The sequence below is a fragment of the Myotis davidii genome, unplaced genomic scaffold (genome assembly GCF_000327345.1).
Source record: "Myotis davidii unplaced genomic scaffold, ASM32734v1 scaffold334, whole genome shotgun sequence".
NCBI classification, from domain to species: Eukaryota; Metazoa; Chordata; class Mammalia; order Chiroptera; family Vespertilionidae; genus Myotis; species Myotis davidii.
In genome coordinates, this window is record NW_006285797.1 from 2192401 (window position 1) to 2218374 (window position 25974).

Here is a 25974-nt window from a genome sequence, read left to right on the forward strand (position 1 = left end):
TTATAAGAGCATAATCTGGTAGGAAGTAACAGTGGGACCTCTCTCTATTATTAATACCACTTACTGGAGTGTATGCTAGTCTACAAGTCATTTCAAAAGAAAAGAAAAATAACCCAAACTAACAACACTGAGTAAGCCTTTTACAGACAGATGGCTACTCTTTATATACATAGGGGGACTGAGTTAGTATATCGAATTCCTAATAAAAGATAAGTAACAGTGAGAATCAGATCCTTAAGCTGCTTCCACAATCACCTTATTACTGTTCAAAAATGGTTGTAAGAGAAAATAAGAATGTGTAGACTATAACACAAAAGCTGCTTAACCTTAATAAGAAGTATCTAGGGACATGCTCCTTTAGTATTAATACTCTGGGTGACAGTTACAAAAGCTAATGCATACAGTGTTAGATTATTTTGCAGTATGGACAACAAATTCCCCTCCAAATGTAAGCATAACCTGAGATAGAAAAGGATTCCAAATATTTTTAAAAAACAGGCAGATTAATCCCTGCAACAAACAGAAGCAAAGGGAAGATGGGAGAAAGAGCCAGACACTAATTAGGCAAATGATTCATGAAGAACGGCACTTACTTTTAGAAAGGAGGTAGGGAAAAGGGATATTAGTTCTAGACAATGTAACTAGGGAAGGTGGCAGTGACAAGTTACAGCTAAAAAGTGCTGGAGTACTAATCCTTTCTCTGTTGCTTCAAAAGTAATGGCTAAGCACCCACAATTTTTGCTTAGATGCATAAAGCAAGTTACAATGAGGACATAAGCACAAAAAGAAAGAAATCAGATATATGACCATTTGGGAAATAATAGTAAAGGAGAATTTCAGTTAAAACTGACTTTATCACCACAACATTTTTCCTGCACTGTCAGGAAATGAGCTATTCAGCAACAGTAACTGTTCCAAAGCATTCCTAGGTTTAACACCAAAGTGCTTTAGAGCTCTACAAAAAATGTTTAATATACATCCTCCATAATCACTCTTTACAAACAGTACTGAAGCCATCTATTTTCTTCATCTCTTCAGAGTATTTTTAACTGTATGTAGAATTAACAAAAAGTTACAATTATTAAACTGAAGAGAATATTTTAATAAACTAAAAGATACTTACAATATTTCATTGCAAAAGATGTAAGAGATGCAACTGAGAAAAGCATGAACATGTATTTACAAATACAGACTCTAACAATAGAACACTAGACAGACACCATAAATCATATGCATAATTTATAGTCTTTTTGTCAAAATAATATATTTGCTGTAATCAATAATAAGCTAATGAATATATAGATTGCTATATATTATCTAGAAAGGTACAAGTTATTTATTGATTTCCTTTTGCAATAATTTCTGAAGAAAACTTTTACAATGCAAAATAAAACTCACATTCAAAAAATATTTTCATATACACAGGTTTAAAAATAACTAAATACTGCCCTGGCCAGTATGGCTCAGTTGATTGGGCATTGTCCCATGCACCAGGAGTTTGCTGGTTTGACTCCTGGTCAAGGGCACAAGCCTATATGTAGGCTCGATCCCAGGTAGAGGGCATGCAGAAGGCAGCCAATCGATGTTGTGGTCTCACATCAATGTTTCCCTCTCTCTCTCTTTCATCAATAAACTATTGTGTGTGTTTTTAAATAACTAAATACATTTATACATAGGCCATCACAGATACACCTAAAAAAGGCGGGTCAGGGAACAGGTGTACAAATCAAAGGCTTGTATTCAGAGCAAGTTTTCCCTCCTCTCACTTTCCTCTTCCCCCTCTCAGTGTACAGAACAAACCAAGCTCGATTGCTAACTCAACTTTTCTCTTTTCACTTCAGAACTACAGTCCATGAACATGTATCTACTGTGATGATTAATTCTGTGTTAACTTGACTGGGCCAGGAGTGCCTAGACCAGTGATGGCGAACCTTTTGAGCTCAGTGTGTCAGCATTTTGAAAAACCCTAATTTAACTCTGGTGCTGTGTCACATATAGAAATATTTTGATATTTGCAACCATAGTAAAACAAAGACTCATAGTTTTGATATTTATTTTATATATTTAAATGCCATTTAACAAAGAAAAATCAACCACAAAAAAGAGTTTGCGTGTCATAGGTTCGCCATCACTGGCCTAGACTATGGTCAGACATTATTCTTGCGTGTCTGTGAGGGTGATTCTGGATGACAGTGACATCTGAATTGGGAGACTGGTATGACAGATCACCCTCCCTGGTGGTGGGGCGGGGGGGGGGGGGGGGGGGGGGGGCCTGAGCTCTCCTTTGAAGATACCAATAGAACAAAAAGGCTGACCCTTCAGTGAGTAACAGGGCACTTCCTCCTGCTGACTGCCTTATGCTGGGCTGTGGGCTCTCCCTGCCCGCGGACTCAAGCTTAAGCTCCTCCTGGGTCTCACGTCTCCTGCACGTGAATTGGAAGTACACTAGCGCACTCCTGAGTCCCCAGCATGCTGACTGCAGACCTTGGGACTTGTCAGCCTCCATAACCACAGGAGCCATCCCTTATAATAAATCTCTTTTCATACACACCCGTTCTATTGGCTCTATTCCTCTGGAAAACCCTAATACACTTACCTCCTTAATATATCAAACTCCTAATAAAATATCGGAAAACATTTTAAAGTAATAATACATAATTCCAATGACAAAGCAAGATACACGGCTTGATAAGAGTCTAATTTAAAACCCTCCCGAACCATCATTTCCTAGCATGCATCAAAACTTTAAACCTGTCTACAGTTCTCACCGGGTAATTCTATTACCTGATGAATATATACAAAGGACATAATCAGAACTATAATCAAAGATTGATGTGTTCAGGATATCGATGCAATACCATTGATGGCAGAGTCAGACAGACACAGCCGTATGTCCAATAATAGGGGAATGAGTGACCCAATTAAATCACTTTCAAAGGATGTGCTGTCATTCAGCTAATCCAAATGATATTTTCAAAAATCACTCAGCAACACGGGAAATGATAACAGAATGTCACTTTTTAAAAGGTAGGGACATAGTGGTGTTTAGCTATCTAGATTACAGAGGAAAGGCTAAAATTTTCACAATAATTATTTCTGAATGGGGAAATGGCAGGTCATTTTTTTGTATTTTTCATATTTTCTATAATCAGAATGTTACCTTTAACATATATATTAGAAGTCTAAAAACATTGCCCAAAATTGTGTTTAAAGAAGACCCTATTAAATGATAAATTAAGAATTTATCAATGGAAGCGGTTTTTAAAACAAATCTGTAAAAATTATAAGAGTTTTTTAGATGTTATAAAAGAATCTTGAACTTTAAAAATATATAAACTAGGGACATGTTACGGGCTGAAATGCACATGTTGAAGCCCTAACTCACCAAGTGTCTGCATTTGGAGATACGGCATTTAAAGAGGTCCTGGAGGCTAAGTAGGGTGGTAAGGGTGGACTCCAATCCCTATGACAGTGTCCTTCTAGTGGTGTCTAGCTATCTAGAGGAAAAGACATCAGGGAAGTGAACGCAGAGAGAAGGCCAGGTGAGGACACAGCGACAGGGTGGCTGATGGAAGCTGGAGAGAGAGGCCTGAGAAGAAAACAAATCCGCCCACACCATGACCTTGGACTTCCAGCCTCCAGAACTGGAGAAAATACATTCTTGTTGTTTAAAGCACCCGTCTATGCTGTATTAGCCCTAAGGGACTAATATAAGACATAATACAGTGTCATACAATGTACTTGATAAATATTCTTGGTTTTATCATTTATCTTTACTGGGAAGAAGAAAACTAAGAAATAAACAATAAAAAAATTTACTTTGTACCAGTGTCATGGCTTTGAAGGGATAAAAAAACATATTTCCAAAATAAAATGTTATTAGCTAGCACTATTAAATAAGGAATAGGAGTGGGAATCTGAGTTAATAGACTTAAAAGCAGTTCTTTTTTTATCCTTATTACTGAAAATATTATATATATCCCCTCTTTCCCCCATTGTCCTCACCAATCAGAGAAAGATAAGTATCACATGATCTCACTTATATGTGGAATCTAATGAACAACATAAACTGATGAACAAAAAAAGCAGTTTTTTAATGTTTACTTAAAAATGCTCCATGATGTAACTTAGCATAATACAATAGAAAACATTTTAAATAGTTTTCAGCTTGAATGACATGACATGTGCATGTAAGTAATCAGACCTCTAGGAAAACCTGTTAATGTAACAATCTTTCAAATTCCAACTACAGAGATTGGAGAAGAAAAAACGGAAAACTTTTACACAGGTATCCAAGAGGAAACTGATCATACACCAAAACAAGACATGCTGATAAATATAAAAACTGATACACAAAAGTAGGAAATAAAGCAGAATCAAATGTCATTAAAAAACTTGAACTAGCCAAAACCGGTTTGGCTCAGTGGATAGAGCGTCGGCCTGCGGACTGAAAGGTCCCAGGTTCGATTCCGGTCAAGGGCATGTACCTGGGTTGCAGGCACATCCCCAGTAGGAGATGTGCAGGAGGCAGCTGATCGATGTTTCTCTCTCATCGATGTTTCTAACTCTCTATCTCTCTCCCTTCCTCTCTGTAAAAAAATCAATAAAATATATTTAAAAAACAAACAAACAAACTTGAACTAGAGGTCAGAAATAAAGCAGGAGAGTGGCTCATGGATTTGGGCAAAGCTAGCAACTTGTCGACTGTAAACACATGCTTCAAACAAGTGACCAAGCAACTGTCCACATGGACATCACCAGGCGGCCAATGCAGAAATCCGACAGACTGTGTGCCTGGAAGCAGGAGACGGAGAAGCTGTGCTCGCTCTGCAAACGAGAGCAGGAGCAGGTTGTGTGCTGACCATGAACTGTTAGCATCGAACATTAGAGTCAAGCTGAAGAACAGCACAAAGGAATCGCAGTGCCAAAATATAACGTTAACATTCCTGACGGCTTTAAAGCCCACATAAAAGCAGATTGCACTGTGAAACTGAACTGACCAAGAACCAGAGGAACTGAAACTAGAAATATTATGGAGGAAGAATGCAAAAAAATAAAATAAAAATCCAGAAGTAAAAAGGAAAGACAAATTGAGATGGATGACAGAAGAAACACTAAAAATTGTTAGAGGCAAGACCAGAGGCAAAAGTAAAAGGTGACATAGCCAAGGTTAGAATCCTGAACTCCTGAACTCACTTTTTAAACAATGATCACAGTAGAAATAAAGAGAATCATTACAATGTCAATATAAGGAGAGAGAAGAGAACAATGACAATGGAAAAGCAGAAATTGCTACCAGAAGATTCAAGAACCGCAAGCAGACAAAGAAGCACATTGCCTGACCAGGAGAAAGTGAAGGGAAGGTGGAAACAATATGCTGAAAATCTACACAGAACAAAGGAGGGCGGGCACCTTGGAAGAGTCCTAGGAGGATGAACCTGTGATTCTAGAAAGTGAAGTGAACGCTGCCTTCACAGTACTGGGAAGAAATAAACCCCCAGGGGTGGCTGGGAAACCAAGAGAATTATTTCAACCCAGACACGGAATCTGTCTGTTATACTCCGAACAAGGATATGTCAACAAATAAGGAAAACAAAACAATGACTTTAAAGACTGAGGACACGACATTGTGGACATCAGTCATTCGCAGGACAGCCAGGAATCAGAGCTGACTCAGCTGCACGCACACACACGTACATTTGTATATTACACAGACATATACATTCCCACAGAAATATAACTCAGAGAGAAACTGCCATCTTATCACAGCTGCTGCCTGAATACCCATAGAGGAGAAGACTTCATTTTAGCATCAGTTTACACCTGGCCCTGCTGTTTCAATCTTCCCCTTGGAATTAACTCTCCCAATCTTTTGTTTAGTATCTATTACATTAGTACATGAGTTTCTTTTTACCTAAAAGAAACTACAGACATGTTTATCGTTTAGAACTGTCAACTACATTTCACGGGCATATTGAAAATCAGACCGTTTAGTTTCAAACCAAAGTAAAATTCCACTTACTGCTCTGGTTTTTCAAAATTACCTTGTCTGGATCCATCTTTCCTCTGATAAATTCTTGCTTCCAGAACTGCAGTGCCTGCTCCAGCGTTAAGCCAATGCCCTTCAGGAAGAGGCCATACTGCATGCGGCCCCCGTGGCGGAGATGGTGAGTGTCCCGCAAAGCTTTGTGTAACTGACGCATGCATGGTGGGAAGGATTTGGTACAAAGCTACAAGAGAAAATGAAAGACTTACCAAGTCACTCACAGTATTTGTTGCAAATTCAATCTAATTAGCAAATTCAGTCTAATTGGTGTAAAAACAAAAATGATAAGGATTACTATCCTACTGAGATTACAGATGAACTTTCTTATTAATATTTTATATTGATTACATGTTGAAATTATAAATATTCTGCTTTGGGGGCTAAATAAAATATATTACAAAAATGTATTTCATCTATTTAAAATTTTTAAATTAATTTTTTTCATTGGAGAAACTATAGATTCACAAGCAGTTGTAAGAAATAATACAAAGAGATATCAGATGACTAGTTTTCCCCAGAGGTAATAGCTTGCAAAACTATAGTCTATTATCTCATCCAAGATGCTGACAATAATCCACCAGTCTTAGATTTCCTCAGTTGCACTTATGTGCCCATTTCTATATTTATGTAGCTTTACGTAATTTTATCACACGCAGGTTCCTGCATCCACCATCACAGTCAAGATGCAAAACAGTTCTACCACCACAAGGATCCTTCGTACTTCCCTTTTATAACCACCCCACCTACCTTCTGCACCCTTCCCAGCCCCTCACCCTGGGCAACTATGAATCTGTTCTCTAGCCCTATGATGTTGTCATTTCAGCTATGGTATGTAAACAGAATCAGATAGTATGTAATGTTTTGGGATTAGGTTTTTTTAATTCAGCATAATTCCCACAAAATTCATCTTAATTGCGGCAAATATCAGTAGCTCATTCCTTTTTTATTGCTGAGTAATATTCCACGGTATGGATGAACCACAATTTGTTTAACCTTTCACTTGCTGAAGGACACTTGGGCTATTTCATACTGTTTGGGGCTATTTCAAATAAAATGAAGGTACAGGTTTTTGTGTGAACATAAGATTTCATTTCCCTGGGATAAATGTTCAAAAGTACAGTGGCTGAATCACAGATGAACTTTTAAAATAACCCAAATACAAAGTAGCACACAAAAATAAGAGAAATGGTTCTCAAAAGAAATCCTAAAAAAAAAAAAAGTGTTAAAGAAATCAACAGTTAAAAGAAGAAAATCATAGGTCTTTCCTTTGGTGTCAAACATAAACTATAACTATCATTGCCCACTTTCAACTCAACTTTTTCATTTATGGTCTTAACTGCATTCTCTCTGACTTCCTCAAATAGCCTCCTCTCAAGACAAATTCTCACCCCCTCATGTATTCCTTGGCAAGCTCAACTTTACCTGTAAACAGGAGCAGGTCTCACTTTGCTTGAGGTTGCTGCTCCCTCTAGTGGCCACCAGTTTCTTTGTCCTTTCATAATAACAACTGAATTTTCCATCCCTAGTTCAGTCAGGTCTCTATCCTCCCTTGGCAGCACTACTGGAAAGGTTTCTGTGTTCCTTCATACTATTACAAAATTACTTTTCTTAACTATTGTTCTAGTTCAATGAATATTCAACATCCTTAGTTCGAACATGCAAGATTCCCTCAATGTCTATAATGAACCACTTTTCAATTATATGTCACAAAACAAACATCTATTGAATGTTTTAGGTAACAAGAAGGTGAATAAAACATAAATCTCCCTGTAATTCAGTTAAAAAAAGAAACAGTCACTATTACAGTCAATGTTTATATGTTAAACTCATATAATAAATTGCATAATAAGGACTCCAACAAGGGCATAAATCAAGTGCCATGGAAGCACTGTGACAGGGAGGGGTAAGAAGGCCCAGTCTGATACTATACCATCACGAACACTTTGCTCCAGCTAGCTGGGTTATCCCATGATCCTAAGTCATGTTTTGTACCTTCTCACTTTTCTCACTCCACCAACCCTGTCTGGTATAGTCTTGGCACTCCCCATGCTCTCTAGCCAAAACCAAGCCATGTGCAACTTCAACAGCTTGTGGCACAATTCCTTGATTACTTATTTAATCACTAAATATCTATTGAATACTACTGTGTGTACAGTCCTGGGCAACCAGCAGTGAACCAAACACCCTATTGTTAAAGAAGCTAGAGTCTCATGGGAGGAGATAGTCAATAAACTGACATAAATTTTTTAAAAAAAAGATAATATCTGATTCCAAAAGCACTGGAAATAAAGTAGAATAATAGGGTCAAATATAAATGGGAGAAGATTACAACTTGAGTGGCCAGAGAAGCCCCTCCAAGGAGATGGCACTGCAGCTAAGACGTACAGCGTAAGTAGGATTCCAGTCCAAGAAAGATCCAAGAATACTGTTCCAGTGAAGGACACGCAAGCAAAGGTCCTGATAAGGAATGATCTTGGTTGCTCAAGAACGAGCAAAGAGGCCCCTATGGCCAGAGCACAGTGAGTCAGCCAGAATGGAGATGACGAAATTGAAATGATAAGTACATACGGCTTTACAGGCCATAATCATGAGTTTGGATTGTAGTCTAAAGGTGGTGAAACCCAACAGAGGGTTGCGACCAGAAGACTGACATGAGCTGATAAACAAAGATAACTCTGGTTGTAATGTAGCAAACAGACTGTACAGAGGCAGGAAAGATGTTTAAGAGATGTTGGCAGTAATCCAAAAATGGAAATGGAAAAGCTGAGGTCATCTAGGTTAGGCCAAAGTGGCACAGAGAAATGATTGTGGATATTAAGCAGACAAGGGATTATAAGGCCAGAGTACGGGGTGAATTATCAACATGGGTGTTGTGGAGGCCAAGAACTGTAAGTAACAAGGTGGTACAATAGGATCACAGAGCTTGAAAGGAGTTGGAGTTCTGACAATGGAGGCAGAGAAACAGTTTGGAAGTGGTCATGTGGATCAAGGAAGACACATCCCATAACCTAACGTAGGGTGTGGGGAGGAAAAAGCAGCTTCTACTTGAAAGAGTCTAGAGGGCAAATGGTGTCATCGAGGGAGCCAGACTTCAGTTAGAAATCTAAAGGAAACATTTAGAAAAGCCATGGAGAACACTGAGGGCTGTGCTAATGATGTGAGTTAGGAAGAGATCCAGATAAGGGTGTATCTAACACCCAGCACAGGATCTGTCACAGACCCACAGACAGAAATGACCATCACAGCACTTAATGTAATTCATCATGATATTGCTTACTTATTATTTACTACTAGAGGCCCGGTGCATGAAATTTATGCACGGGTAGGGTCCCTAGGTCTGGCTGGCGTTCAGGGCCAATTGGGGCCTTCTGGCTGCCGGCCATGGCCCCTCCTTTCCCAGCTGCCGGCTGCCAGCAGGTGTCTTCCCTCGTTCCGTGCCACCCCCAGTGGTCAGTGCATATCATAGCAAGCGGTCAAACTCCCGGTAGGTCGAACTCCCAGTCTGTCAAACTCCCGAGGGTACAATTTGCATATTGGCCTTTTATTATATGTTGTCTACCTCCCTCAAGTAAGGTCAATGAAGAAATAGGTTATTCTTGTTTTATCCACCTCTGTATCCATATCACAGTGGCTGGTATCTAACTGATGGGCTCAATATATACTCACTAAGTGAATTAATGACTATATTTCTGTATCTTCCTACAGTATCCAACTAATTTCACATTTGTTTGAATGAATATGATAGAATTAGAAATAGAATTAACTTCTAACTATTCTCAGAACATAAACACAATCATTAGGCAGGAGAAAGTGTTAGAGATTTCAAATCAACTATAAAAGGTGGGAAATCCTATTGTTATGTCTAGACATATTAACCGCCAGTGTTGATCATAATTTATGGCTGGTTTATTTTCCATTTTTTTGGATAAAGTGGAAAATCAATTATGTGTTAAAGAGAAATCCTACAGACTACAGTAAAGTATGCTATTCTTTCATTCTACAATGGAACCACAAAGTGGAGCTGTAATGAGCTGGCCAGGAATCTAGTGGCAACCCAAGGATGGGAGCCTATACCTAGTGTTATAGAAAAAATTTCATCCTCCCAAAATTCATGGTAAACTCTTAACCCCCAGTACCTCAGAATGTGACTTTATTTGGATGTGGGGCCTTTGAAAAGGTAAAGTTAAATGAGATCATGGGGTTGGGCCCCTGGGCCAATTCCTAGGAAGAGGAAGAGACAGCAGGGATGGGTGCACAGTGGAAAGACTACATGGGAACACAGTGAGAAGAGCCCCGCAAGAAATCAAATGTGCTAACACCTTGATCTTGGAATTCTAGCCTCCAGAACTAGGAGAAAATAAATTTCTGTTGTTTAAAGCACCCAGTCTGTGTTATTTTGTTACAGAAACCTAGCAAACAGATACATTTAGCATTTTCCATTTCTTCTTTTCTAAATGCACATGTTATTTAAATATAAATACATGAACACCACTTTGCTATAAAAGAATTCCCCATTACAAGAATGAATTAAATCCTGTTTTCATCAGAACACAAATAATTTTCTGATTAATTTTCATATTTTTATGATTTAAAAAAAATTTTTTTATAGCAAATAGGATTTCTTTTAAAATGATTGGCAGACAAAGGAATAATAATGTCTCCCAATATTCCGACCCCAAAATCATCTTTGGTTGAAGAAAACCTGTGCTTCCTCCACTGACAAAGATCTACATTTTTTATAGCAAATAGGATTTCTTTTAAAATGATTGGCAGACAAAGGAATAATAATGTCTCCCAATATTCCGACCCCAAAATCATCTTTGGTTGAAGAAAACCTGTGCTTCCTCCACTGACAAAGATCTACATTTAAAAGGATGTGATGCTTACCGAGTCAATCTGATCCAAAGAAATCTTCCCAGCACTGCCCAGTGTACTGTAATCTTGACCAGTGTAGGAATGACTAAGGAGAAAAAGAAAAATTATTAAGATAAGACTTGTAAGACATTTTAGATCACATCAAAGGGAATTTTTTATGCAGATGTTAAGTCAGAATGAGAAAACATTTTATACATAAATCTTAGCAGAAACATAACTAAGTGTTTTAAAGGCATTTAGTAGAATCCAGTTAAGTAGTAACTTCCCTAAAACAGTGCAAAACTATAGTGACAGTCTGGCTCTCCCTTATGTCTAGTCTAGCATGCCACTTCCATTCTTAGAAGCATAATGCAAATTGTTAAAGTTCAAACCTCTACTGCTGGTCCATAATTAACAGCAGTCAGCACAGCAAAGGAGAAACTGGAGCTTAAATCAGGACTATGCACTAGTGGTAAGTCCCTCAGCCAGTTCCTTAGACACTCTGTATCCCTGGTTCCTTATCTGTCGAATGGAGATAATAATGCCTGCTTTGCACTGTTGACAGGAGGTCTGAATCGAAATAACTTTCCATCAAGTACCACATAGGGAATATCGTCAGTAACACTGCAGTAATTATGTATGGTGTCAGATGGGTACTAGACTTATCGGGGTGATCGCTTCATGAGGTATGTAAATGTCTAATCACTATGTGTATAACACAGTATTGTTATGTTAACTATAATTGAAAAATTTTAAAAATTATGTAAAAAGACCTGACATATAGTAATCACTGTTTACTAAAATAAATAACATTTATATGGCATTTTACATATGCAGAGTAGTTATCTAGATCCTGTAAATAACATCCTCACAGCCCTGACGGGCATTTTTATTTTACATTGGACAAATGAGGAAACAAGCTCAGAGGAGTTGGAAACTTGTTAGATCAGAAAGCAAGCCCACAGCGCAATAAGGAACTCAGACCTTTTGACTCCCGATTCCCTACCTCTTCACATACAATAACACGTTTCCCTGTAATATTATTCATAAATTAGGATTTTTAACTTGGTATGTATATACTTATATAATTTTTTATGTCCTTACATATAGCACCACACCCATGCCTAACTCCATAAACGGTGACTCAGATGCGGACATTCAGACACTGACAGAGTGAAAACCAGCTGCTGGCTTACACAGAAAACCACAATCAGACCATAATCTATGCCAGTGATGGCGAACCTAGGACACGCGTGTCAGAGGTGACACGCAAACTCATTTTTTTGGTTGATTTTTCTTTGTTAAATGGCATTTAAATATATAAAATAAATATCAAAAATATAAATCTTTGTTTTACTATGGTTGCAAATATCAAAAAATTCCTATATGTGACACAGCACCAGAGTTAAGTTAGGGTTTTTCAAAATGCTGACACGCTGAGCTCAAAAGGTTCGCCATCACTGCTCTATGCAGACTCTACAACTAAGGGGAAACCTGGAATAAAGCATCATTGTGTCCTCCACATTGTACCAGGTCAGTAAAGATTCTTGCTGCTGAACAATATAAATATACACACTCAAGAGGCTCTGTAGAAAGGCTGCTGTCCCTACAATCAATCAATTGTACTGACTACACAATGGGAATGAATGATGAAGCAAAACTACAGTACTGCTGGGATGCTGCAGCCACTGGCTAGGAGACTATTAGGAGTGTAGAATTCCCCTCCCTATCGTCCTTCCACGGGCTAAGAATGGCCTGAAAATTACAGAGAGCAAGATGAGTGGAATGCCAAGGAGTGATACAGAATGATCCCTTACCCGAAACACATCTTCCTGCCTCTGGTATATTTCTCCCTGAAGTAACAAGTTTCTGATAATGTATCATTAAATTATAACCATTCCTTTAATCACAGTGGTTCCGTGGCATATAAAACTCATGCTTAGTTAAACCAACAGCTGCCATTTAATTTACTAAATTTATTGGGGTGACATTGGTCAACATGAACATAAAGGTTTCAGGTGTGGGTTTCGATGTTACAAGGTTTATATATTGCACTGTGTGCCCACCACCCAAAGTCAAATCTCCTGTCATGATCTATTAGGACCCTCTTTAGTATAGAGCAAAACCAGATAATTGTGTCAATGAAATCCCAAAAATAAAAATGTGCTTCAGCTTCCAATATATCTTACAGTGGAGCAAAGAGGCAGCATGGCCAATGGAAACAGCAATGGGCTCGGTGTCCGAAGACCTTCCCTGGTTTTTGTTTTCTGAGTCACTAGCTGGCAAACCGGGGTGAGTCTCTTGACCGTCCTGATTTGCATTAACCTCATCTGTAAAATGGCATTAATAATGCCAGGCATGCCCACTGCCAGGAATGCTGGTAATCAAGTGAAATAATATATTCAAAGTACTAATTAAAACCAGTGAATCATATTCCAGTACACAGAGCCATGGCAGCCTTGCCCAATGAGTACAGAGAAAACAGACTGGAAGGGGGCGGGGGGGGAGCACAATCCTGCAGAGGAGCCCCCACCCAGTTGGGAGGTTCGGGGCCACGCCAATGACCCATATGACCTTCAGCCTCATAGTCTATAAAGTGAGTGTAATCCTCTAACAGGACTGTTCAGATCAACTGATTAAGAAATACAAAAGTCCTCTAAAAATGGTAAAACGATGTATGAACATGACTATAGTTATTGAGTAAATAGTGCCAGTGGTTAGCACAAGGAAGCTTCTCTCAGCCCAGATTAATGTAGTATACTAAGTACAAAGAGGAGATATATAAAAAGGACCCACACATTTGCCTGAATGGTAGTGTAAATCCTATTCCTCCATACTTCGAAAGAATAGGCAATAGAACTAAATTCCAAGGGGAAAAAGTAAAAAAGAAACAGAATGGTAGCAATGATTAGTGCAAAGACTTTAATGGACATAAATAACTACCGAGAGGATATAAGGAAACTATATAGACATCATATTTCTAAAATTATTATTAATAGACAGGAAAATGGCCATCAGCCAACCCAGTGAGGACAAGCATGGAGCCCATGGGAGGGAAAATGACAGAAATGAAGATGTTAAGCTTCAGAATTAGGAAATAGACTTCTCTTCTACTTATGACCAGAAGGGATAACATGTTTTGGTCAGAAGAGTTGGTACATCACAGCTATTTCATACATCTTTGAACTTGTTATGGATAGATGAGGCTTAGGTGGGGGAATTTTTGGATATAACATACAAAGACAGGTCATGGGAAACATTGTATCCAATACTAAAGAACCATGAAAAGATTTTTCAGGCAAGAAGTTACATAATCAAGTGTACATTTGAGAAAGCAAGCAGAATGGAGGAACGACTGGAAAGGGCAATAGAAAATCAGTTGGCAGAATACCGTAATACTCCAGACAAGAGAAGGTGAGATCCTAAATAAAGTAGTGCCCACAGATGAAGAAAGAAAGGCAATCAAGTTGGGGGTGGGTGGAAGGAAGGAACAAGTAATGCTGCTAAAAAAGAATAAAAATCCTTAAGAACAATTCACATTAGCTCACGAAACTGGATCTTTGGCTTTTACTCAGAGGTGCCAAGGGATGTTACTAAATGAGACTCCTAACAGGTACCCAGGGGTGAGGCACTTCCTACCACAAGCAGAGCTCAGTGTCAGCTTTACATCACACTGCTCCCGCATGAATGAAGCTGCTACATCAATGAACTGTCAAAATACAGTCTTATTTTCATGATTTTTTTTTAAAAAAATCAATTTTATGAATGAGCATTTCTTATATTGGGGAAACACAGAAATAGTAATTTTTAACAGCAAAATCATTTCTACTAGGTTCAAGGGATAGAGAGATAGATACAAATATAGATATATATATAAACACATACAAACAGCAGAAAATATTGTTTTCTGTCCATTTCAAATAATGTTATTTTGAGAAACATCCATTGTCACTTATGTACAGTTTTTAAAAAAGAGAGATTCAGGAGGTATAAGTTTTCCTGCCTCTAACCTTTCAGAAAAGAATAAACTGAGATGTATCACAAGTTCCATTTTTTCAGTACAGCAGACCAACATATTTTAATGGGCCACAAAAATCCAATGATGTCATTAATCACTATTTTGCCAAATATACAGAGGAATAATCAGAGAAGCCTAAAAAAATCAAGATATGAATTTAATTCTTAGTTTAGCCACTAATTAGCCATAAGTAAAAAAAAAAAAAAAGTCAAACTATGCATCAGTCTGTTCATCTATAAATACAGTGGTAAAGGACTGCAGTGATATATGCATAACTTTCTATGCATAATTTGTCTTTTATTTGCCAAATAATCAGGTGAAAGGCACCAAAGGTGAGTGTTACACAGAGTTTTCTCAAGTTACCAAAAAGCCAGAAAAGTAGTGAAAATAAAGATGTGTTCAGTGAAAAGTCAATTACATTAGGATTCTCTCTGAAGAGACTAGGCTGTAATTATTATAATGTACTTTTGCTAAAAGGTAATAATTATTACACTGTACCAGTAAAATTAACACCTTCACTACCCAAACAATGCTGTAAATGCATAAAACCCAGGATAAAAGTCATCAGATTGTCAGACTCTCTATAACAGACTTTTCCCCAGTTGCTATCCTTATCTGGACATAATAGGTTCTAATTACCAAGAAAACAACAAAACCAACCAAAATGTATTCAGGCGTCCCTGTTTGACTCCTGCATCGCTCAGCATACAATCATTAAGCACCTCTGTAACCAAGGAAGTCACAGAGTAGTGAAGAATCCAGAGATGATGCAGAAGTACCTGTGATGAGTGCCACCACATGTTCAAATGTCCCCGAGCCCAGAGAATAAGGTCGCTTCTAAAAGAAGGGTGGGGGGAGGACAGAGCAATGTGCAGCATTAGGTTCTTAAACAATGAAATGGCACTGAATAGAGAGTTACAAGCTTTAGAAAGCTACAGGCTACAGGATTCTAGACTGTTATTAGAATGCTTTGGAATGACTGACACCAGTGACTAGACTGAATGGAGAAGCCTGTTTAGCCAGAAAGGAGAGGTGACTTGGGGGACGAGCAGGGAAGGCTGAAATAAGATGACAATCAGCGAGAACCAGAGGCTGGGAGTAAAGTGGAAAAGCAGGAGATTACAGTCAGAAAATGATTTGAATTTGAAGGCTTGGAAGTAGGATGTGATGATCACATAAAAGTCAAAGGCCTGCTTGTTTTAGTATTTTTATCATTGTGGTTTAACAATTTCATAGGCATTAAACGTTCTTAAATTTTGACCAGGTTCATAAAAGTAAGTGGTTTGAGTTTATTAAGGTTGTTGTAGGGGTGTAAACATAAGCCTGTGATAAGGAGATGGCATTTTGGAATAATAAAAAAAGACTATTTTTCTCAGAATCTGAAGAGTTAGCACATATCAGATAGGCAAAAAGAGAGAAGTAAAACCAAGAAAATTTCTAAAGCACAGTGTATAGATGAAGAAGCTGGGATAGATGGCATAAAAAAAAAAACAAATCACAAAAACAAGCAGCGGCAATGGGGAAATGGGATAGGTAGGTCCTGAAAGCCAGATTTGTAAACAAAAAAAACACAGTAAGATAAAAAGCAAATTTTAAATCCTATCTCCTTTTGCAATAACTAGTGCTAAGCTGCCATTTTAATAAAAATTTGAGGCTTTGTCAAGTTTAAAGCCTTTAAAGATGTAAATGTATGCATAACAGCAGTCTCTAAGAAAACAGAGCTGTGCAGTTGTGGATAACGAACCCTTTGCTGACACTGAAGTAATTCAGTCTTTGTCCTTGATTATGTTTTTGTTTGGAGGAGCTGGTCCTAAGTTATCCAACCTACGCTGAGAGAGCTAGGAATACACAGAACATATAAAAGCATCTTCTTACTGCAGCATTTGTTCAATAAACTTACATGCAACTTAATTAAAACTCAACCACATCTGAGGAACTTTTTCCTCCCAGATTATCTTGCTCATTAAACAGTAAGAGGTAAGCACAACTAGGTTTCAAATACAGCAAAATAAATAAATAAATAACAGTAAGCAGAAAATGCTAAGGCTGACAGCTTCAATATAGTGTTAAAAACCAAAAGGAAAAGAAGGCTTTCAAAATATCCATACCATAGTTATGTAATCAAATTAAAACGATCCTATTTGAAATCCAATCAAATCAATCCAAAGGGGTGAGGAGGTTGAGGGATAACTGAGACAGGAAAGTGTAATTCATCACAGGCCCAGGGAACCAGAATTTCCCCCAAACATTACAACACAAACATCTAATTTACAGAATAAAAACACAGTGGCCATCTGAACAGGTAAATCTGAAACAGATATATCTGCACACGTCTGATCTGTGAATCACAAGGCAGAGCTACTCCTGGTCTTTGCAGAAACGACGGAAATTTAAGTCCTGTTCAATGCACCACAATATCAATAGGAGCACTTAGGTACTCGGCAGGGAATTGTTTTTGAGCAACTGGGAAGAAATCATGAGAAGGTGGATTTGTGGGTCTCACAGCAAGATTAGCTGGTTAAGAAAAAATAATAACCTATTCATGCTGTGGCACTGATCCTCAGCAGATGGATCATCACACCTGGGCTGGAGAGTGGTAGCCCGAGCTCCACTACAGAAACATAAAAGCCACAGGGTGTAACTGAGAAATGAGAGGGCATGGGTCAGCGTTTCAAGGGTGATTACTTCCCCAATCATCTCCTTTTCTGACCACTGAGGAAAATGTGAGGAAATAAGCAAGGAGCACAGGGATAATTGCAACAGTTTAGGAGTCAGCGGTAACTGTTCTTCATTTGCATAATTTTTTTTCCAAGTCCAAGTGACCCAAGGCAATCCTGGAGGCAAGGCAGAAAAGGGAGTCAGAAAGTGATTGAGAGCACAGGTTTTGGAATCCCCTGGTCAGGGGTTGGCACACTCACTGTGTGACTTGGCAGAAACCGCTAAATCTTTTCAGTGTGCTCACTGGCAAACAGGGAGTAGAACCTCCCTCAAAGGGTTGTCTCCGGGACCAAAGCAGATGTCCGTAAAAGAGTATTTTTTCACTCAAATTGCAATCATCATCATCACCTAAGCCTAAATTTATTACATTTAAAGGTTTGGTTGTTTTTCTTTATTCTTAACATTTACCAGTTTCTTTCCTTGAATATTATGGGAGAAATGTATTTCTGTCCTACCTACTTTATTCTGTCACATAAAATATTTAATCTTGAAGTTGGAGGATTTAGGTGTCCCTGAATAACGTGATGACCAGAAAGGTTTTATCCACACTTACACTCTCAGGAAGTTTCCAAAATACAAACATTCAACATCAAATATTCCAGTCTCCATTTCCTTCTCCATTTCAATAGAAGCCCATTTTGTAGAGCTGCGCTGTCCAATACAGCAGCCACTAGCCAAATGTGACCACTGAGCACCTGAAACATAGCTTAGTCTGAATTCAGATATTCAATAAATGTAAAGCATGCACTGGATTTCCAAGACTTAGGACGAAAAAAAAAAGTAAAACAATTTGTTAATGATTTTTTCATATCAATTACATCTTAAAATGATCTTTTGGAAAGAAGTTAAATAAGATTAAAATTAATTTACTTAAATAATTTAAAATTACGTATGTGGCCCACATTTGTGGTTCTCATTATGTTTCTATCGAACGGTACTGCTGTAAAGGGAAGAGGACATAATGACACAAGACAATCACATGATTCTCAAGGATGAGGTATATCTGTAGATTAGCCAACTGACCACGTGACTTCTGTTTGCCAAGTTAAGATCAGGCTCTGCTAGTTGAAAGCAGAATATAAGCTGCAATTGAACCACTAAAGAAAGTGCCTCAAGTCTACTGCAAATATGCTTACTTTCACAGCATTTTACTTGGGAATCAAGTTTTAAACTTGAGCCACAGTTTGCCATGTATACTATTAGGGAAGCAATCTTGAATTCTTATTAGTTTGGAGGTAAACTGAATCGTTTCTTTGGGGGAAAATAAAGCTGTGACACATTTCTATTTGGGAATCTTTGGGGCGGCTTGGCCTGCCTCAACACCTAATTGCAATCGTCCACTCCTCTGTCATTTGCAAGAAGCCATGATAGGTGGGACAGGACTGTGGACGGCAGCAAGACCCTGAGCCAGACTGGAAGGAATTCCTCTCCCATTCTTGGGGAGTGTCACTCTGCCACTCACCAGAGCAACAGATTCTGAGGCTCCCAAACAGTAACATATAAAACATATTTCCCTTCTTTGTCAAGAATTTCCCAATACTCTTGAACCTAAGGAGGTTAAAACTATTTACTCCTTTCTATGTGGCAGGCTATAGTTTATCATATCTTCAAAACTAGTATAAAATAAAATTAAAAAAGCAGTGAAGAAAGTACCACAAGTAACCAAAACTGATCTCTGCATAAAGGAAACATATCTATTTGGAGCATTAAAAAGTAAACTAATACATCTTTCAAATGAGATGCAATCTCCTACATCATTCTATGAAAGAATGCAGAGCTCCAATACGACCTTTCCACATAAAGCCAGGTGTAATCATGGCACAAATGGAAAAACAATTTCGGGAGGAGGAAACCAAGGTTTTGTGTATCACCCATATATCCACTTTTGCAATCACAATTTTACCCACTTCGGATGTTAAAAAAATACAAAACACACACACACAAAAACAGTCTGTCCACATGAGCTAGGCTATTCAGACATTTAGAAAGCACAATCCCTGCAGTTTGCATTTGTTGGGTGTGTAGGAAATCGGGGGAGCAGAAGTTACAATATATCATTTCCTGCTGTGAAGGATATCACAGGAACATTCACTCAACAGCTGTCAGTGCTGAAACTGAAATTACTTTCCTTTTACAACTAAACCCCTAGTAAATGGTATCTGACTTGTGTTGGCCCAGGTGATTTTCCCTGCAGTTATTCCAAATAAGAACACAATCAATAAAATTCTATTACAAATTGAATGTAAATTATTTTCCACAAGCATAAAGTCAGAAGTTGCATTTTTTAAAAAATCTCCCTAACAACTACCATCAGACAGTATGCAGTGTGATAATCTATATTTCTTTACAACTGGGACAAATTCTGATACCAAGAGGCTCACATATCCAATAAAAAACAGGATCATATGGGTTTCCGTATCAGGTAAGAACTATATTCAGCACACTTGCTACTTTTCTTTATCTAAGGTTGGCCTCGTCTTGCTCCAGGTGGTCCACACCTTCCTATTCATTCCAATTTCTAAACTGCACCAATCCAATGAACTGAAAGGAGCATCTCATTGTTCTATCAAAAACATCTGTACCCTACATTTGCCAAAAGTCATTGAACTGCACCTTTAAAATAAGTACAGTTTACAGTATATAAATTATACCTCAATAAAACTGATTTAAAAAATAAAATACATACATATGTGCACGATGTATTCAAACTGCAGACCTACAAAGGTATCTTCACTACACACATTTAAAGCCTCCAACAAACACCTCCATTTCACAAGTAAGTTTTGCATCTCCCTTTGCATCTTAGCATATATTCTAGTAGTTTAATGACGGCCTAAATGGAGGCTGTTTTTTATTTGCTTTTGACCCAGGATACTCAAATAATTACAATATGAGAGTGGTAATGAAAAATCGAGGAGAGTGGGGAGCAAGAAACAAAGTTCTAACATCCAGGAGAATTAATACGTTAAATTGATGGGCATCTCATTCCCCCACAAGTAATCTACAGAGTGTGGAGTGCTTCTGATCAGTTAGCCCAAGTTTATGATATTCTAGGATTACCTCCTCACATTTGCTCTCTAATACAGAACAGAATCAAGGACATGATGTCTTTAGGGTTTTGGTGGGAACTTGGGGAGAGAGAGAAATTAAACAAACAAATAAATAAAATAAATAAGCAAATGAACAAATAAAGAAGATCATTTTGGCTAGTGATGTTGCTTGTGAAGAAAACGGAGTTAGGTAATATCAAAGCACCGGGGGTGACTTCACGTTGGGTATTTGGAGCAGACCTCCGTAAGATCTGGGAAGACACGCTCTTATACTCGTGGGATGACCATACCTATGGGCCCCATTTACACTGTATGTATGCAGTATGTCAAGGACCAAGATAAGGTAGCTTAAGTAAAAACTGACTTTTAATTTATTTTATATTATCTTTTATAGAACTATTTTCTAAATAGGAGTTGTAAACAATTGAAGGGGCATTAAACCTTTATTGAGTCTTGGTAATTTGTCTTTTCTCAGCCTAATTTATCAAATTTTGTTTGTTTTTACTCTGAGTGAATAAAGGTCAACTGTGTCAGGAACGCCAGGAAGTCTTCTTAGATTAAACATTTAGACTCACGAGATTACCACAAGCCACACATGGCATCTCCGAGAGATCCAGCACTCGAATCACAGCTGGCCATCAGCTCGAAGCTTCCCTAGTCTCTGGGGTTTCTTGCTACTGTCCTATCCAGGTGGACAGCTCGTGTGCAAGGAGGCAAAAGCCACACCAGCAAGGGCAGGAGCTGCCCTGGTGTAGGAGCCTCATGACTCTCAACAGCCACAGTTTCTAATGACACCTCCATAGGTATAACTTCCAGGGCCACCTCAGAGCTGGAACTCTGGAGTCCATTAATCTAAAAACCATTATTGTGGTTTTTAAATAAGAAAAAAATATGATTATCTAAATGTATTTCAAATATGACACAGGTCTATGCTATCTAATCAAGTACTCATTAGCTGCCACTGGCTATTGAAATTTTAATTTTAATTAATTAAAACTTAAAAACACATTAGCCATATTTCAAGAGCTATGTGGTTACTGGCTGTTGGATGGGGAGGCACAGGTAAAGAACATTTCCATCAGCCTGGAAGGTTCCACTGCACAGCACTCAACACGTTACCTTTCCGCTGCTAACCTGTCACAGTAACTACACAGTGCTTTCTCGGGCTCTTTAAGAAAGTTATTCCCTGTATCAGCATCATCATTTTACATTTTGTTGGCACGTTAGGCATAACAAAGTATAAAATAACTAATTTTCTTTATTATTATCTAGAGGATACTCAATGTTTTAAAGAAATCCAATGAGTGAAGAATAGGAAACTAAAGATTTAAATAAAAAACAAAAAACTGCTGAAAAGTATAATCACAGATTTTGCTTTCCAGGAAGACTGCCAGTATCCACATCCCAGAAATCCCTGAAGAAACTCTGGAGTCAGAAGGCTAACGGAAATCTAGAATGTCTAATTGGGGACAAGCTGCAAGAGTACCATGACACATGAGGCCTCGTTATCACCTTGATGCTGTGGTCCCAGAGTCATGTACCTCTATTATGCTAAATCATCATAATTTATTGTAATTACTTGAGCTAAAATTCTTATTTTCTGTGATCAGAAAGTCCTATAAGGGCACACATAAATACATATCCTTAGAACATACACCATGTCTAGCACCAAGTAGGAGTTCCGTTAATATGTGTGAAATGAATGATAAATAATATAAACTCTTAGGAGGCTAAAAAGTTTGTGAGCAAATATTTACTAAATACCTCTCATACCAAAGTACCTCCACGAGTTGCAGCCATGACATTCTAGTACAACTTCATTACAAAGTCTACTCTTTGCAAAGGCATATATTTGCCTTGGCTAGCTAGCCAGTCAAAGAGATAGGAAAGATTTTCCTGCCTTCGTTCTATGTAATTAAAAAAGAAAATCAGTAACTTATTTATATTTCTGTGAAAATCATTTGTTAGCCCTTTCATTAACTCTAAAACATGTTAAGCTAGCAACATGAATTAAGATAACCACAAAACTCCAGGGAAATTTAAGAGTGGTGGTTTACTTGAAAAACTGAAGAAAAGTGATGCAACAATCTGTTTTAAACACCCCAAAAGAAAACTCTCCCTGTTAAGCAGATCAATGGCCCTTTAAAAATGTCCACACTAATCCCTGGAACCTGTGAATATGTTAGGTCACATGGCAAAAGGGACTGTGCAGATGTGATTAAGATTAAGGACCTTGAGACAGGAGATTATCCAGGATATTCATGTGGATCAATCTAATCGCATGAGCCTGACAGCAGAAAACGTTCCCGGGTGGAAGCAGAGCGATCTAGCAGAAGGGGAGGTCAGAGAGGTTCGGAGGATGAGGAGGACTGATGCTCTGTTGCTGTTCTGAGAGGGAATCCACGTGCAAGGACCCTCGGGGCACATGAGAAGCACAGAAGGAATGTGGGCAGCCTCTCGGGGCAAAGATGGTTCCCGCGTGACAGCCAGCAAGGAAATAGGAACTCAGCCCTACAACTGCAAGGAACTAAAATCAGCCAATAACATGAATGAGCCTGGGAGCAGATTCTTCCTGAGTCTCCAGTAAGGACCACAGCCCTCCTGACATCCTGAGTTTAGCTCAGTGAGACCCATGTCAGATGTCTAACCTATACAACTGTATGAAAATAAATTAGTGTTGTTTTACTCCACTAAATCTGTGGTCACTTCTTAATGGCTCCAACAGAAGATTCCAATCTAGATGCACTAAAAGGTTTAAATTTCAGCTTCCTGATCCCGTATTTTTCAAGTCACTGGTTCACTTGTTAAAAACTCTACCACCTTCTCACCTGAGCAACATGACACCATCAGAATAATGAACTCTCTTGGCCCTACCCAGTTCGGCTCAATGAATAGAGCATCGGCCTGCGGACCCAAGGGTCCCAAGTTCGATTATGGTCAAGGGCATGTACTTCCGTTGCAGGCTCCTCCCTGGCCCAGGCCCTGTTCAGGAGTGCAGGAGGCAACCAATCGATGTGTTTCTATCATATTGATGTTTCTCTCTGTCTTTCCCTCACTCTTCCTCTCTCTCTTAAAAAAAAAAGTCAATGAAAGAAAAAAAATAAAGTCTTTGATGATTATTTTTTTAAAAAGAATCATGAACTCTCTTGTATCTGCAAAGCTATGCATCACCTAGTTTGCTGCTGCTCTTTGTTCTTATCTCCATTTGCTGGAAAACATCTATGCTACAATTTTTCTTCACAGGTTTAATTCAACCAAAGAAGCCTAAATACCCAATAAAATGGGAATGGCTAAGTAGAAGTAGATCTATCCATTCTCAGCTGAATATTATAAAGTCACTTATAATTAAAACCATGAAAACCATTTTTTACTGTATTACATAGTTATGATATATTAAGTAAAAAAAGTTTTTAAAAAGTTTACCCATTTTAATTATAATTACATAAAATATACATAGAGATTACAACAAATGCCTAGTAGCAGTTGTATTAGTGAGGTAGGATTCGTTTCTTCTATTTTTTCAATTTTACATATTGTGCCTATAAATTTTATCAGAAACAATAACATGACATTAAATTGGTAACAAAATCACATATAGGTACTACCTCTAATGAAAGATTTCCCACCTCTCTCTTTACATGATTAAGCTGGAGCATTAATGCAGGGCAGCTTTGTGGGGTGGGGCACGTGTGTATGTGTGTGTGTGTGTGTTAGAATACAGGTATAAACGTCTCAAATTAAGGGGCAACATCTATCAACTCCTTTGTACTTAATCAGAGTATACATATAGTGCCCTTAACACAATGGGTTGATTTTAACAAATTGCTGACTCTTGACAAGTACATCTCTAAGAAGGCATACACATTTCCATATAGATGCGAGGGGGGGACGGGGAGTAATTCAAAGACAATAAATAATGGAAAAATATATTATTTCTAATATATTAATATCTTATAAGTTACCTGAAAACCTTCACAATGATCATGCTTGTTATTGCTGCACATGGAAAAATAAATGGTTGAAGGGACTGCCAAGAGGCTGGACACAGGTGATGAGGAAGAGCTGACAAACACCCGAAGCCTGTGGACCATGTTAGCGAGGCTTTCATTTCAGCCCTCAATCGGTGGAAGTCCCTGTCTACTGAACCTTTTTCTAGCAAAGGAATGCCCACCCGAATTTCTGATTTCAAAATGAGCACTAATTCAAAAAGAAAATATTGAGAACTGTACCAATATGGATACTGGCAAAAGCTTTCTTACAGAGGTTTCATTTCTGATAAAAAAAAAAAAAACCTTTCAGAGCATATTCTTTACAGGAATAGAGAGAAACGTGTACATATTAACCAAATGTACTGCATTAGAAAAACATTCACAAGAACAATCTGTAATAACATAATACCAACTGAATGAAGATGCTTTCATCATTTTTAATGATTTTAAATTAAAGGTCAATATAAACATCTGCTTACAAATTCAGGATGCATCACAAGTTAATCCATGCGAAACAGTCCATGTATTTACTATGGGCAATCCTTCTCATTGCTAGTTTGTTTTATCCTTTATTTCCACTTCATTGGTGGGCTAAAACGTGCTAATTTAATTAGGAGAAATAGTATAACAAATACATGTTTTTGAAATTATTCTTTAATTGGCGGGAAAAAATAAATAAAAGCAACAATTAAAGTGACGTCTGTCCCCCATTCATTTCATACCTTGAGGCAGAGGTATGAGGAGGGCTGCGTCACTATGGGAAATGGTGTTATTTTTAAGGGAAGAAATCTTAATCACACAATCGAAGTTATCACATGTGGAATGTAGGCTGCAAGTTTTCCTCTCTAGTCTCACCTGATTATACCTGGCATTTGTAAGTGATGTAATACATAAAAATAATAATCTTTAACATACACCTTGAGAATCTAATACCATTATATAAAAAGTATCTGGGGATATCCTCGTTAAGGTAGCAAAGATATCTATGAACAATAAACTTCTACACTCACAGAAACATATCCCAATTTATATATCTCTACATTAAAAAATCAGCACACTATACAGTTCATCCTAGAAAATGCAGTGAGAATGACAATAAAGTCACACTGAGATGCAGACTCATTAGATAACATATCTAATTATATGTGACTTGAAAGCAGGAACAATGGTTTACACAAATTCTCTCTGGTACTTCAGAATTTAACATTTTGGAGTAAGTCTAAGCAAGTTTATTTTTTCCAATGGAGAAATTCTTGGCATAAATTTTCAAAAGTAGTCAAGTCTTATAAAATAATCCAT

At 37.9% G+C, this 25974-nt stretch overlaps 1 protein-coding gene across 1 annotated transcript in view; it reads right to left on the bottom strand.

Annotated features, from left to right (window-relative positions):
• Positions 1–25974, bottom strand: part of LOC107182006 (DNA primase large subunit-like) — a 102030-nt gene that overhangs the window by 72823 nt on the left and 3233 nt on the right. Inside the window, exons 2-3 of the mRNA XM_015559476.1 lie at positions 10934–11006; positions 6045–6230 (exon numbers count right to left, since the gene is read on the bottom strand). Of these exons, the coding sequence (XP_015414962.1) occupies positions 6045–6230; positions 10934–11006 (259 nt within the window). The remainder of the gene's footprint in view (positions 1–6044; positions 6231–10933; positions 11007–25974) is intronic.